We start from the raw sequence: 16,856 nt of genomic DNA on the forward strand, positions 1-16,856 counted from the left end.
CCAACTATGTACACTACTACGTTAGAACAACCATCAATATGTTGACAAATGTCAATAAAAATAATAAAAATATTCATTAAGAGATAGCCAGTTGAAGGAACCAGCGCCTGGCAGTCAAAATAACAACAGGGTGGTCAACCACCAAGGTCTAAACTTTCTTATATTATTATGGTAAATAAACTGTACATCTTTGACGGCACCTAATAAATAGCTGTTATCTATTCTCTCTCTTTTTTGCTCGAAGCTGTCATCTATTCGACACAAGAGAAAGATGGTAAGTTTTGTAAATATACAATTTCATTTGATTGAAAAGTTGACCCAGATCCCACATTGTTGCATGAGACATTTCTTTTCCATTGTACATACAACCACAGAGGCGACTCCCATTCTTCGATTAAATATGAAGAATCCTGGCTGACAGTCGCTACACCACATAGATATTAAAATTTAAACGAGGAGTTTCTTAGAATGCCGTTCTCAGCACCATCGTGTCCAATTCCAGCACACTAAGTTTCATCCAGAAAAGCAGAACTCGTCTGCAAATTAACTGGACTGGCCTACCAGTTTGATGTGTAAAATCTGGTTGAGCATGCAATGTAGTCCCCAAAATGCATAGCTGCATTTAGCTATAATCTTTTTGCCAAGTCGATTTCAAACAGGTTTAGACCACCATGAAGTGCTTTTTACGATTGGGACACGATGGAAAATTCCCTCTGCTGCTCAGGCAACAAGACAGCCAACCGCAGTTTGTGAAGCTGGCACAATTTTGCCAGATTGTTGTATACTGAGACTCTTGCAACGTTATTACCCAATAGAATGACATGCGCAATGCTGAAAGCTTCAGCTTTCTCAATCGCAAATTGCAACTCTCTCATTGATATTTCGAACCAGTCTTTTCTTGCTGACTTGGTTGCTTTAACTTCAATGAACTCTTTATTGTTTTCCTTGTCCCCTATAACTATGTCATACGGTAGCCCAGTTTCGTGATGCTCATTGACCCACTTCACAACTGATTTGCCGGCTTTCTGAACAAAGTATTTAAAAGCAACAAGCTCACCTAGCCTCCCAGTTAAATTTGCTTGTGTTGAATTGGGTGTACCAAATCTAAGCTGATCTCTCTTGCTAAAATTAGATGAGCCAAAGTCAGATGGGTCAGACACAAGATCAAAACTAACAGGATTACACTCCATATGCATTGGAAAGTCAGCCTCATTGCCAGCCTCACCACAATGTTCTTGCAGATGATTCGAGTCTGGCAAAACAAAAGCCGCAGATGTTGTTGCCAAACAACCTTCAATGGTCCAATTACTGTCAACTGAAATAGGTGTTAAATCATCTGTTTGCCTACTGATACCTTCAGAATCATCCCCCACTTTATTTTCTAAGGCGGTGTTGGGCTGTGAAACTGCCTGTGTCTTAAAACCATTGGCACGCGCATACCCAAACCCTGGTGCAATTTTCCAATCAACAGGAGGCCAGTTCCGTGCTTTACTTTTGGATTTCCAACTGTTTTGCTCATCTACTTCTGGTGAATTGAAACTTGTTTCAAGTGATTTATCACTTTCTATCAATGAATGCACAGAAGAAAGGCACCAAACAGATTCTCCATCAGGAAGCTTTGGCACATTTTGGCTATTTAAGATGAAAAACTCGGTCTGCTCCTCAGTTGAACCTGACTCTGCCATGGTTGTGATCATATGAAGGAAATTTGCCAAGTGTAGTTCAGGATTTCCATTAAAAAACAAACGAGAAAGCTCCATAAATAATGCGTGAGAATCTGACTCTTGTGTTGTATACAAAATGCTACCCTGCATTTATAAGATAAAAGGAATAAGGGTATGAAAGAGAGATAAAATTTGCATGTCTTCATCACACCAAGTACTGTACATAATTGGGGAAAAATCTTCCAGAATCATGAAACCGTTAGAAATTTGATAACAGAATTTGAATAAAAGAGACTCTCCTGGAAAACATATTATTTGCTTTATTCTTTACCAGAGCAAAGTATGGCGATGCATACCACGTAACCAGCATGATATGCTTCAAATGCTAATTCTTAGTATTCTAGCAGAAAGCAAATATACTGTGGTTCCAGCGACCTTCGAAATCAGTTAGAAGTAAAACCATTTTAAAATACACATGATCAGGAATGCACATTCAATGAAGGATGAAGCAACATACCGTCAGAAGACAACTACATTTAACTCGCTTCTTGGATTCATTTCCAGTACTCTTTATAACATTCCGATAGAACAGCTTTTCAACAACTACTACTTGCAGGTGATTCAGGATATCAAATTCAGACTGCTTGAGTTGAGAATATTTATCTGGGTGTACACCATGTAAGTAGCGCTGTGCGTATGGAAGAGCCCAATCCAGCAATGCAGCTTTAAAGCTAGAGTCTTCCATACTGTAATATATTGCCTCACGGGTTACAACCTGCATATAAATGAGCAAGTAAGAGGAATCCAGATGTACAGATTGGTTCGCCTTGATGGACAACATATGTATCCTGAATTTTGTAATATAATGCATTGCTCAATGTCAATTTCATAATAATGCATAGAAAATTTAAAGATTACTTGCATAACCCACATGTGTGCGCGTGCGCACATAGAGAGATATCTTACCTCTGAAAGAGCAGGAATCCCTAAAGTGTGCATGAGGATGGACACTTTTGTACATAGCATCTCTTCATCATCCTTGCTCAGTTCACCGAAGTACAGAAAATCAATGCAGTCCAAGTGCTTAAACTGCTTGCTTAATTTCTTATTATCACACCAGCACACAAGACCAAAGGAAGGATGTACAGAAACCCACTTATCCTGTACAGTAGGAAGCACCGTACACTCAATCTTTGTAAGCGAATCTTTCAAGTAAACAACATCTTCAGCACTCAATCCTGATTTTAGTCCATCAGTCCACTTCAGGAAAACTTGAAAAACCTGAGACAAGGAACACCGAACAATTAGGTCAGCGAGCAGCTTGTACTAATTGTAATATTAATCTAAACTTGACTACTTACTGCATTAGCTGCTTGTGAAGGCAAAGCAACATTTGACAAATGCAGCAATATCTGAAGGTAGCTCCGGAGAGGAGGGGTCTCATGTACTCCACAGCCGTCAACAAAGAAGTCATGAAGGCCTGGGTAGAAATTGCAAAGCGTCTTATTCAAGGGGCCATGAGTAACACCTGCTGAGCTGCACTGACGATGAATCTCCCTGATTTGGTCTACAAAGGAAGTGGAGTCATGCCAATACACTTCTTCAGGGGACAACAATGTACCAGATACCACATCCTCATGCCTGAAGCTAGATGTGTGTGGAACAAAGATAGAAGGTCCTGAATGGAAAGCCTCTGCAATTTTCTCCTTTGAAGCAGCCATTTCATTCCAGATTAATGTGTAAAATTTGAACATTTGTGCTAGGCTGCAAGAAAAAAAAAAGACTAGCATTTAAAATGTGTGGCATCATGCAAAATTAAACAAATAGAAGAATAAATGTGCATAAACATTTCATATGGTGTAACAGATAATGCAAACCCAAGGTATCAGAAGATATACTTCTAATAATAAAAAAAATTCTGTGAACGATGGAAAATAATAATAGTTTTGGTTGCAGGCGACCTTTTTCAATCTCAAAAAGTTACAAGTGAATTTGGACAGAATGATTTGAAAGGAAGTAGGATAATTTTCAATCATTTAAGATTAAAATGTATAGGATAAAAGGCACTTTCGAGAGGAAACCTTATGAAAAGCATCTTAGCAAAGACATCATAAAACAAGTGGCAGTATTAATGCAACCTGGGTTAAGATAGAAAAAATTGACCAAGAGATCACGCAGAACATCTGAAATATTAGCCATCGACATTTCTTCATAAAGAATTTGATCTAACATTGACCAAGTAACCTTTGCTTATTTGAGTCTAAGAAAAGATAACAATGCACCTTGAGCACCAAATATGCAGATAGCACTTTTGGGAATTTTATGGGACATAAAGTTTATTTGTTTATTTTGGGTAAAAGAGAGAAGTATATGAAGATGCTTGGACAGTGACGACCATAAAGATGCTAAGACCCTAATTACTTCTCATAGATAATCACGTCCTCCACGTTATCATCAATGGTTCTGTTATTTCCTTCTATCCAAACAAACCCAAGTGAAACCTAGACTACATACAGATTGCAAAAGATCCTTGATAGTATCTGTAACACCCAAATAATCCTTAACCAGCAAAAGAAATGCATAGCCGAACCTACACCACTTCAACCAAGTGAACAACCTGGCACAAATTTGTGGCATCAAAGAACAAGGAACAAAGGAATTTGATAAGCACTCTCGCCGTCACCATGACCAATAGTTCTTAGAAATCTTTGAAAGGGTACTTATTTTACATTAAGGCTTATATTTTTCCCCTGATGAGAACATTGCTTAAAAGTACCTTCCAATCACGTGGATCTAATGCCCGAAAAGGCAAACGGTATTATAAAACCACTGCTTTTGGTTCAAGAACTTTATTTCTTGTCTATTAGTATTCATAATATTGGTGGACCACAATAATTAGCAAAAGATATCCAATGTACAAACAGAAACTAATGATATCACTCCCAAATAAATGAGGTCAAACATTATGAGGGAAAAATCATAATCATAATCATACACATACCTGGCACTGAACGGGTTCTCACGTCTCCATAGCTTCAAGACCTCCAGAACATCATCAAGGGAAACTGTTGTCTTAAACCCAATATCAAGTACAAACTTCTCACTTCTAACCTGCTTCAAAAAATAAAAATTTGTATCAGAACAGATTAAGCAGAAGCTTTAAAGAAGATTTAAGATTTTAAACAGCTGAAATTGTAATTACCATATCTAAAAGTATATTTGTCTCATATAACTTAGAAACAATCAAACAGTAGGCCTTTTAAAGGCAAGAGCTGCAAAATAATTTTGAGGTGCAGCACTCATTTCATGATGGAGAAATGATAGGGATTGCTACAAAGGAGTGGAATTTAGACCTGACATTTTTTTTTTTGGGGTAACATTCTAGACCTGACTGACCTGACTTTAAAGTCAACAAAGTGCACGCAGAAAAGTTAAGAGAGAAAAAGAAAGATGCAAGAATAGGAAGAAGAAAGAGGAAGAACAGTCAGAAATCAAACTATCACACAATATCACAAAACTTCTACTAGTGAAAGACAGCCTTTTGCTAGTACGATCCAATATGAGCCATACTCTCAATATTAACCATAAGATGACAGACATTAGAACAGACGAAGAACCAAATAACCACCATGGACTCCAAACCCTGGCCATAGCAACTGCTTCCCATGGATGGTGCCATAACCTAAGTTTTGGAATAAATAAGCTATGGGTGCATATGCTTCTTGTGTTCTATGAGACTTGGAGTTTGCTCAACACATTAGCATCAAATATGCCATAATTGTTTGGTGGTAAAATACCAAACAATTGTGCTTCACTTGGCACTTGGCTTTGATGACGAAGATGGTGGTGTTGTGTTAGTCTGTTTTGAGGTTAAAGATCTTATATAAGCTCTGTGCAAAGGTGACGGTGAGTGTCCTTATCAAATTCCTTTTTTCCTTATTCTTTGATATTACAAATTTGCATCAGGTTGTTCACTTGGTCGGAGTGGCGTGGGTCGGGCAATGAATTTCTTTTGTTGGTTAAGGATTATCTAGGCGTTGTGGATACTATGAAGGATCTTTTGTGATCTCAAAAACGATGAATTTCTTTGCACATAACTTTTAGGGATGAATACAGAACCTTAGATCTATTATGAAAGGGAGGGGAAAAAACAAAATAGCCTTACTGACCGCATTTGGTTCAAATTCACATATGCATTCTATTAGAGAAAGTCTCAATCTGATAAATCTGTTGGGAAATATTGGCTAAATAATAAATTCAGTAATAAAAGAAAAAAGGGAAGCTAATTTTATATGTAGTAATATCAAACTAACCTTTGGCATAGCAAATGGAGCAGATGCCCCCAGAATCGAGTGCACTGCATCACAATCATGATATAAATCTTTAGGATAGTGCAGTACATCATCCATCGTTGATACCACCCATTCCACATCACAGATGCTACTTATAAATGAAGATTTGAAGGGCCTTCTGTCTGTTTCAGATTTAGAAGCACAATAACATGTAGTTTTTTCACCATAGCAATCATCCCATAAAGTATCAAGAATCTCTAAGAGATATTCACAACCTTTTTTGTTTCCATCTCTGGCCAACAGAGATAATAAGTTGACCAATTCAGGGGACTCCCAATCTGTGACATTTGATCGAAGGGAAATTAAGTCCTTATCCCAAATCACATTCTTAACTAGTACATCAGAAATATCAGCAATTCCCTTCTCAACTTGCACTACTTTGACAAAATCCATTATCCCAATTTGCTGGAAAAATTCCCTCCACTTCTTCAGTTCACATGGGAGTGGTTTTGTGACCGGATGTCCCAAATAGGAGATGTCAACCTCATGCCACTTTATATCCACCATATTAATCAACTTCTTTATGTCCACAGGATTTCCAAATTCTTTACTGAAATGAATTGATACCTCAGAAGGCCGCTTAAAGCCATAATTTGTTGATATGTAAGCTTTATCTCGTATTTCTGAGATTATGTATTCCCTTTCAACATTGCAATCAGAGCAGCTCGACTGTATATGGAACATTACAAAGCAGAGATATTCAATCACCAAATTCTTATCCCAATCTGTAATTCTGTCATCAGATATAGCTGGCAAGATGTGTACCTTGACAATTTCGTGTGCAGACAACCTCTGGACACCAATTCTACAGAGCATACATGTGAGTTTGTCAACTGTCACATCCATGGATGACATATCTGCAGACACTGTAGAAATGAGGGCAGGACTTACGATCCGAAGTTTCGCATATAAATTTGGGAAAGACTCAAGTCCATCCTGAGCCTCAAGGCCATTGCTTAAGGCATCAAAATGTAACCAAATTGGGCCTTCGTCTACTGCACCATATGTACCATCTGAAAGAGGAATGAAAGGAATTTTTCGAAGGTTTTCTATAAGCTCCATTTGTATTCTCGGATCAAAAGAAGCTTCCACAGAAAAATTGAATGACATGGCATAAAGTTCACTTAGCCAAGAGGCCAGCCAACCCAACCCCATTGATTTGAGACCATTTTGTGTATGACATAAAGATACCATAACTTGAAGCAGAACTTTGGGTCCATACTCCACAATACCAATTGCATTTGAAAGTGGATCTGGCAGAACTATATTTCTATCCAAGAATCCAAGGTCAAGATGCTCCCGTAGTAAACTGTCAGGAAGAAGCGAATGAGCATGTTCATTCCAACCTCTTAGGACCTTGCAAGGAGGAACCCATTCATTATTTCCTCCTTCCAGAAGTAAGCAATTTGTCATACGTAATCTAGAAACAATCAACCGTGGAAGAGAAGAAAAGAAACCATGCACTTCACCTACAAGGGGAACAAAGGACATATAAGCTGTCACAGCTCTCCCGGGATTCTCTTTAAAGCACGGAAGAGCACAAAAAGATCTCTCCGCATTGACAAATAAACCAGGAAATTCTGACAACAGCCACTGGTTCCAGGGACTATCTCCATCCACTTCCTCTCTAGATGAAGGAAGGACAAAATCACCCTGAAGAATAAATTTCAGTCCATATGTTCTAAGAGGAAGAAATGCAAAAACAGGCTGCTGGACAAGATCTGGATCATAATCACCGTTATCTGATTCCTTCAATGTAAACGCTATTGAAATTTCTGTTGTTTGTACATCACTACGAATAAAATCTGCTTGCAATTTCTGAGATACTACAAACCATGTCATTTTCTCTTTCCCATGTGAAACTTTAACAATACCATCTCCCAAAATTTCTTTTCTCATGACAGTAAGTGAATCATCAAGCAAGTTTCTAAACTTGATACACTGGAGGCGGTGCAGAAAGAGTAATAAAGATGGATGAAGATCTGAAAACATATTTATAATGCTTTTCATGACAGTTCCATCTGATATTTTTGATCTGAAAGGAAGAACAACGCAAGTGTTCCAGCAGTTATTATCTGATTGATCATGGTCACTAGAAGTAAGCCTACTAAACAAGTCCACATTGCAGGGAGGTACAACTGTTGGCAAAACAAAACCAATCTGACCCTCACTTATATCAAACTTGATGTGAAACCCATTGGAATGAATTTCTGGAGCATCTGTGACCTGCAGAACAATGTGCACATATTAATGAAAGCATGTTATCAATGCAGGGAATGAATCCTTGAACAGCAAAATAAAGATGAGAGGTTTCATTCCAAGCTACAACAAACAATTCATAGCAGCAAGGAAACCTTTAAACCAAAGACCCGTGTAACAAGACCTGATTTTGAATGATAGTATGACTGTACAAGGTAATTCACTTAATTCAGCAAACAATCAAGAAAGAATAAATACGGTTTGACATGATGGAGGGAGAAGAGGAGACAGAGAGAGTGAAAGTGATAACTGCAGTGTTTTCGCGACCTACCCGAAAAACTGATTTGAAACCAATGCCCTTCTGCCCTATATATCCAGCATTAGATCCTTTCTTGGTTGAACTTCCAACATCACAAAGTGCTCTAATGTTCCGGGAAGAGAAGCCTCGCTCATTATTTAAAACAATAATACCTGACTCTTGAAGAATGAATGTTAGAGTTGGTTCTACATTTGTTGGGTAGGTATTATCATCAGCATTTTGAACCTGGGGCAATAAAGAAGAATAAATATACACAAAGATTGGATGTATAAAATTGAAATAAAACATCACGTACTTATCAAAGGCTTGTTTTCAACTTCAAACTCAATTATAGTATCAAACATATAAAGATCATCCAAATTGAAATTATAATAATTGGCAATATATTGTTGGAAGGACAAATACAATAACTTTAGTGTACAGCTTCTCTTGTGAAATAAAATTTTCATCTTTTCGTTAAAAAATATATATATATGAGAGTATATCCCACATTGAGAACTCTAAGCCTTGCATTTATTTGTAAGAGGTCCTAGGTTCAAAACATCCAATCCTCATTCCCCACTTATTTCTTAGTTTGTTGGGTGTAGTGTGGGGCTACACCTATATATGGTTCTCTCTCTATCAACATGCGAATTGGGGAATATTTCAGGGACTATTGGTACAATTTAGCAACAAGGAAAATAAAAGGCCTTGAGGAGATGACTGCACTAAGCACAATGAAAGACACAAAAGAGAGCACCCTTACCAGCTCAAGAAGAAAATGTGAATCCTGTGAATACAATTCCTGTGAAAGACAATGAAGAGCTCTCCCTAAGCGAGCATGCTGCTTCTTTAACATGATACTTTCAACACTTGATAGGCCTGAATCAAGACCAAATTCATCTCTCCTGATTGACTCAATTACCTGGGCTGCATCTTCATGTTCATTAAGCTCGGTAGGATGTTGCGTGTAACCACTGCCAATACTAGCATCAGAGGCTTCTGCCCCACCAACCTTCAAACAAATATCAGTACATCCGCCTTTATGCTCATCTGCCCTAACGGAAAACTTATCTGACACATCTTGCATATTCTTTGAGCTTGACCCTGTTTCATACCTAATAGCATTGAAACATGAAGCCCCTGATATGAACAAGCCAGTAGCATCACTGGAACAAAATGCATAGTAATCATTAATCCACTCCACTACACCAAGAGACAACCCAACTTCATGAAGCATGAGACGTTGCTCTGACTGGCTGCATTCATTCAGAACAGCTGAAGCAGCATGTTTAACAACAGACTGCATCCCAGAAAGCAATACATCAGCAGCAAAATAACGAAATTCTGCAGGTAGATACCCAAGACATTCAAGGAAAAATCTTGATATAACAGTTGTTGCAATATTCATCTTGCTCAAGTCCTTGTGTAATTTACTACAGAATTTACCAGTAGCAACTTCACCAACCATTTTTTGTCCAGATAGTGCTTTTCCATAATTAATGGAATTCTTATTGTCTTGTAGTTCTATATCGTCTAGATAATTCTTCTGAATTACTTCAAATGCATGTTTTATATGAATTTTCAAAAGCGACACAGGGACATGTTTTTCTCCCCCAACTAGTGAAAACAGAGATAGCATTTTCACTGCTGTTTGAAAAGAGGATCCTTGAAGTGCAGATTCCAAGAATGAATCCACGGTAGCTGAATGATCTAACCGAATCACTTTTCCACCTTTTGTCACCAAACACAACAGTTCATCTGTGTTGACTTCATTCAATAGCCATGGTACAAGAGGGCCAAGAGAGGGAGCAAACAATAGGTCCCAATGCGACCATAAATTTAAATCTGACATCACTGGTGCTGTAAGTAAAACTTCAATTGCATCCTTGGATGTAACAGTTTCATGGGACTTTGCTTTCTGGCCACTGTCAGTATTGACCGAAGTTCTTTTCCACAGGACATTCTCAATGTGTAATGATGACTCTATAGCATAACTAGTTCCACACAGTGCCATTGAAAATAGAACACATTTCGAACTCGCAGCATTTTTATGTTTTCCCACTATGCTTAAGAAATCTTCCACTGAACCATTTTCGATAGTTTTGAAACAAACCAAAGGGAACTGCTTCCTAAGCAGCAACACTATATTTTGTTTGGTAACTTTTTCATCCTCCCATAAGCTATTTAAAGCTTGAGATACTAAAACAACCAAATGGTGCTGGAGCATGCAAACCTCGAAAGGACACTTTCCACTCAAGTCACCAGTCAGGAACTTGCACAGCTCATGTGGCAGTAGACAAGCATATTTTTCTAAGAACATCAAAAACTCCCCATAACCAAGGGATTTAAATTCCTTTACACAAAATTCTTTCACCAACCAAACCTCGCAATTGCAAAGCTTCCTCAAGAAGATAAAAGTCTTCTCCAGAAGTGATTGACCATTGTTATGTTTTCCTTGATCGCTCTCGAAATACACGGTAACTTTCCTGATTATGTCCTCAACAGAAACACCTGTGAAATTTAATTACAAAGCACCATAAGGCATATAAGTTTCATTAGAGCAAATTAAAATAATAAAAAAAGAGGGACTGGAACCCACATGATTTTTTATTCCGTAGGTATTGGTAAATGCATCAGAAGTCGGGCATTAAAATAATTCTAATAACCATATGTTAGCAAATGCTGGGTATTTCAGGAATCAAAATTATTCCTATACTCGATCCAGGTAAGTAAACATGCCATAATTCTGTTTAAAGAAAAAAAAAAATACAAAAGCAACATTACTTACTCTGAATGTGCTCAACAATACGTTCATTGATGACTGGTGGATCCTTAATTCTTGGCTCATCTTTAGTACTTGGTTCAACATCTATGTTCACATATTCGGGACAGTTATCAGTAATACTGTCAGTTAATTCATATTGACCAATGGTTTGGAATGTGTCATACATGCTATCCCACATTCCACATTTGATAGATGAGACCTGCAACAATGGAAGTAACAACTTCAGTACAAGTGATCAGGTATTATTGCATCACAATAAAGGATTGCCCTGGTTCAATGAAATATTAAACTTAGCAATATTGTGGAGAATTCAAACAAACAGAAGACAAGTTGAGTACCTGGGTTAAGTAATTTTGTTGAAAATTGTCAAAGAGACGTACGTTTACAGACAAGCAGTACATATTATATTGATAAAAACAACATAAAAATGATTTCAACACGATATACATGGGCTATAATATGACATCTATAAGCATAACATCATTTTTTTTTTTTAAACCATTATTAACTACATTATGTTCTTTTCTTGTATCCTTTCTATAGTCTCAGGTAGCACCTTTTCTTTTAAGTATAAAGGCTTAGCTGAAACTTACCTTAAAGGATTTAAGGTAATTAAATGTATTCAATCCATGATAGGAAAACCAAAACTGAAAGCATAAGCATATATTAAGATTGACTTTTGCTTTTTGTATGCATAAATACACACACACATTTATACTATAAGAAACACACTTTTTATCAAGAAAAAACAAAAGGAACTACAACAAGCAAGGATGAGCAGTCCATTCGACAACAAAGACAATAGCCAAACAACATTACCCAGTCAGTGCATCTATAACGAGAGTTAAAACACCAAAACACACGAATATAACATAAACATATATGCATCTGCATACTTTAATTTCTTCAGGAATGGAATGATAAACAAATTCTGCACAAAAATAAAATACTACATGTAAAACAAAAAAAATGATAATTAAACAGACCACAATAACTTACAGCAACATTTAGTAATCCAATTAATGGATACAATGAAAACATTGACTTGATTTTCTTTCTCTTCTGAGCTTTAGTATTATTAAACTGCAGCATCCTATCAAGTACCTACAAGAATCAGAAGATATTTTCTGAAACCCCATACTTTTAGAATAAATAAAGAGAAAACAACATCAGCAAAATTGTTAAAACATTAATCAAATTGTTGAGAATATAAAATCCCACATCGATTATTCTAAGCCTTGCATTTCAATATATAAAATTATGAACCTCTTCAGCCATTATCACCATAGTACCAGAACGACCTCATGTCAGTCCCATCTTGGCTACAACTTCATATCATACTGAATAATTTATAGCACTCATACTAAGGCTTAGTTAAAACCACAAAGGAAAAAATAATGAAACAACATGGTGCAACTATACAAGAAAATTTAGCAAGGTAACACATAATCTAAATGAAAGACTTATTCTATATGTATTTCTTAATCTTGTCAACACCCATTGGACATGAGAAACATCAGCAAGTACCTCCAATTCTTTCCCCAAAAAGGTTTCCATTATATCACTAACCTTCCCCATAATACAATTCGCTATAAATATCAATCATAAAAAATATCAGGACTTCAGGTCAGAAAATGAGGTGCATTCCAAATCACAATATTTCTTCAAATATTTGAAACTTAGAGAATTTGGTAAAATCATTATACATTAAAATCAATAGAAATTCATTAAATATTCTGAAGAACAATGCAAATATGTAGCAAACTAAAATTCATTACATAAATAGATACCAACTATTGACAGGTGTTTCATCCATATAATCAGTTGTTTACATAGCATAAGAAGAGCATGAACATACCTCATCCACAGTGTACTCCAGACATGCCTCCTTCCAGGTTGTAATGAACATCCTCAAATCATTATTGTCAATTGAAAGATCATTTTCAGGCAAATTGCTAACCTCATTGGTTTCCCTGCCATTTTCCATTGGAAGGGCATCTTGTACCTTATCTCTCTTACGCAGTTTGTGGGGCATGGAGATTGCACTGTTTATGTGTTCAGATTTTCTTTTCTTTTTAACTGACCCACTACTATCATTGTGCTTTTGGCTGCCACTAGCTGGAGAAAGCTCGCTCAACCCAAGCCTTCTCCTCTCTTCTATTACAGACGGGTAAGGACAACTACTCACTCGGTCAGAACTTTTAACAGACTGTGATGAGAAGTTAACCTGACTGCCTGTTACATGGTCATTATTTTCATCATTCTCTTCAGATAAATAATCATCCCTACCTTCATCCTCTGAGCTTGAAGGATCAAATCTAATGTGCTTGCCACAAAAATCCTTATGTATGGGGGAAAACGATTCAACGCGCTGAGAAATAGTGCTGAAACGTTTGTCTAACTCCTTTTTCTCTGCAGATAAAAGTGGAAACTTCCTATCCTTTTTATCTGAATTTGGCTGAAATGCCTTCTCCAATTTCTTTAGAGTGGAAATTTCTAGATTCCTGGCTTTCCGGATGGCAGAAATATGCATCCTATTATCATAAAGTTTGCTCCAATCAATGTCATTAAAATTTACATTATATAACTGAAAAAGGACAAATGAGATGACTTGAACACATGATATGACACTGGATTGACCCCTTAGAAAACTTAAGTCATGACTGAAAAATTTCCTTGGTGATAAATTAACATTGATACACCCACACACACAGAGGTGAAATCAAGCCACACCATACCACCTAGCTCATAAAGGTTCAGAATGAAGCAGAACACGATCAGTATATAATGTTTGAGATTGGGTTGTTTAATTGTACATCATGTTGGACTGAACTTAATTGAAAACTTAAGAGGAGGGGTGGACATTCATCAAGAACGATGTGAACAGGGAGCATTTAAAATTAGGACCGAGAAATAATCAACAAGACCGAAAACTGTGCACGTAATAGCTTCTGCATCATCAAATGTTTTTCAAAGAAGCAAGTACATCAGCAAAAGCATGCATTAAAGATCCCTGTAACTCAACATGAGCACAAGCATGATCCTTGTAACTCAACATCCATAATAGATGAAATTTTGACTTCCACATGCTCTTTATGGACATTAGAATGACTTTTACTGCATGAAAAACTTTATAAATAAGTAAATATGACATCAAATTTATGCACACCAAGTACTATAAAAAGAGGTCTCCTTTGCCAATATAGTTCTAAGTTCAGTATTGAGCTATCTACAAAATAGTTTTTTTTAAACCAAAAAGTAGAAGCAAAAATGTGACATACCCCATGCTGTGAATTCGTATTCCAAGTGCCTCCTTGCTTGCAACTGATCGCTTCTTAACAATGAAATCTAAATATTCTTCAACCCTAATATCTTTATTTTCACAAGTATCCATGAACTCAGAAAGTAGATATATCATCTCCCCACTAGTTATCTTAAATACTTCAGTTGTATCAGACTTCACTGAGAAATAATGCATAACAAGTGGATGTCGCAACAAAGGGCCCAATCCCAGCTCTTCAAACTGCTCAATTCCCTCATTCTTGCAGATTGCTACTTCCAAATCATACAATGAAGTAATTCTTCGAGCCCCAACAAAACAATGGATAAATGCATTTATCTAAATTCCAATAGAAAATAAGTAAATATAAATAAAGAAACACAAACCTCATAAGATAAAATACATAAACTTTCAACATTGTATCTCATGCTTCATTTGGTTGAAAAAAGAAGAGAAAATAAATAGTTGCATGTTCCTTGTGCTTGCTTCTGTTACTTTACAAAATGGAATCTTATACTGAAATGAGTGAGACAACAGCTGATAAGTATAGTGACCCTAGAGCCTAGGCAACAAATGATAGGTGATACATAACCTCCTGGATTTGCACAATCATTACAAAAGGGTCAAGCCCTTAGTTGCTCTCGCCCAAATCAGAAATATAACTTCTTAAAACCCCCCACCCCAGCGGGGGCAGTTACTTCATGCCATGCTTGCGCTTGCTTATACATATCTATGAATGTAAGCATAGAGCTGAAGACGGGGACCATTTGTGTATAATATGCAGTGTTAATGATGCCATAAGATCAGCTCGCATCTCTTATAATCATCATCAATTCCATTTTCATATATATAAATAATAAAAAAGAACGTTCGTTAAACAATCAAGTACGTTTTTCCCAAAACGAAGTGTTTTCAATAAATTCCTAACAGGCAAACCAAGTGTATTTTATTATAAATGAAGGTTCTCTTCTTATATCAATTACAATTCTTTTCCCACACTTTCCTAGCAACCAAACAAAGCATTAACGAAAATTGATTTTTAAAAGCAAAAAGAAGAGAGTAAAAAAGGGCAGAGATGGCGCCATTACCTTCCCTTCAGTGAGCATGAGGCGGTGCAAAGTCGGCACTTGCTGCATTTGAAACCCCAGAGAGCTCCAGCAATCAACCTTGAGCATCAGAAGCGCAGACTGCGAGACCTTCCACGCCGAGACGTTCTCTCCAGCAGCGGCATGTTCGTCGCGAGCCTTCCCCACGGCGCGGTCGATTCTCTCGAGCATATCTCTCGAGTTCGGAGGCCGAAACCCTGCCGGGTTTGAAAACTGCTGTGGAGGAGGATTAAATCCAGGGTTTTGGACAGGGAACTTAGGGCTTTGGATTGGGACATTATTAGGAGGGAAGTTTTGGTAGGGGTTGTGGGCATTGTGGGGTATAAAGGGGGTGTTTGAAGGATAAATATACGACGAATTGATGGGGTTTTGGAGATAGAAATTAGTGCCTTGAGGTTGCTGCGGCGGCTGACCCCATGCGCCGCCGGAGGAGCTAGAAGGGCGTCCGTACATGGTGAGGAAGAAACAGAGTGAGAGAAGGAAAAAGCCGGGTGTACTGAGTTTTGTCTATTGTTGGAGGGAGTTTGCAGGGTTTGCACCCAGAAGCATCTCCGTCCCCAGGAGCTTTGTTTCAATGGATGTTTTATGTTTTTTCTGTAATTAGGTTAAAGCTCTGTTCCTTCTCAGTGTATGCTTACTTGGCTTCCTTGGTTCTTTTTGAAAAACAAGGTCATTATATAACGCCAATGTATCTTAGGGCTACAACTCGTCGGTTAACGTATGCGGGCTCCCAAAAACAAAATAATTATCTTAAAAATTCATTATTTGTTGTAAATTATAAGGTGGAGCTCACATGTTGGAAGGAGCACACACCCTTCTATTTAAGAAGCTCACACCCTTCTATTTGAAAATACAGATAGAACACATTCAACAAAGAGAAATCAGTTTCTCTAAATTCTCTCCATCTCAATTCCCTATCCAATTTTTATTTAGTTTATAACACGTTATCAGCACGAATTCGCTTTCAAAAATACCAGCTGAATTCCCTGATGAAATCCAGATCTCTCATTCCTTTTCTATCTTTCTCTCTCTCTCTCTGTCAGTCCCTCACAGAGCTGATAGGCCACACAGAGCTTACTCCTCTGCTCTTCTTCGTTTCCCCCGAGGAGATGAGTTTTTTCGGCCAAGCCTCAAACACATCCGATAAACTCAAACCAAAAAGAAAGAAA

General features: G+C 37.3%; 1 protein-coding gene across 2 annotated transcripts; it reads right to left on the reverse strand.

Annotated features, from left to right (window-relative positions):
- Window positions 56-16,353, reverse strand: LOC18793225. 2 transcript variants are annotated; one of them, XM_020569176.1, is made up of 13 exons: window positions 15,670-16,353; window positions 14,583-14,920; window positions 13,160-13,835; window positions 12,301-12,405; window positions 11,305-11,500; window positions 9,280-11,027; window positions 8,547-8,759; window positions 5,978-8,242; window positions 4,666-4,775; window positions 3,026-3,428; window positions 2,631-2,945; window positions 2,182-2,439; window positions 56-1,808 (listed from the first exon to the last, which is right to left on the reverse strand). In XM_020569176.1, the coding sequence occupies exons 1-13, from the start codon at window positions 16,138-16,140 to the stop codon at window positions 684-686; spliced, it is 8,223 nt and encodes a 2,740-aa protein (XP_020424765.1). In that variant the 5' UTR covers window positions 16,141-16,353; the 3' UTR covers window positions 56-683. The 2 variants fall into 2 exon arrangements, with proteins under 2 accessions (XP_020424765.1, XP_020424762.1); XM_020569173.1 differs by having other exon boundaries at window positions 4,666-4,778.

The sequence above is a fragment of the Prunus persica genome, chromosome G1 (assembly GCF_000346465.2).
Source record: "Prunus persica cultivar Lovell chromosome G1, Prunus_persica_NCBIv2, whole genome shotgun sequence".
NCBI lineage: Eukaryota > Viridiplantae > Streptophyta > Magnoliopsida > Rosales > Rosaceae > Prunus > Prunus persica.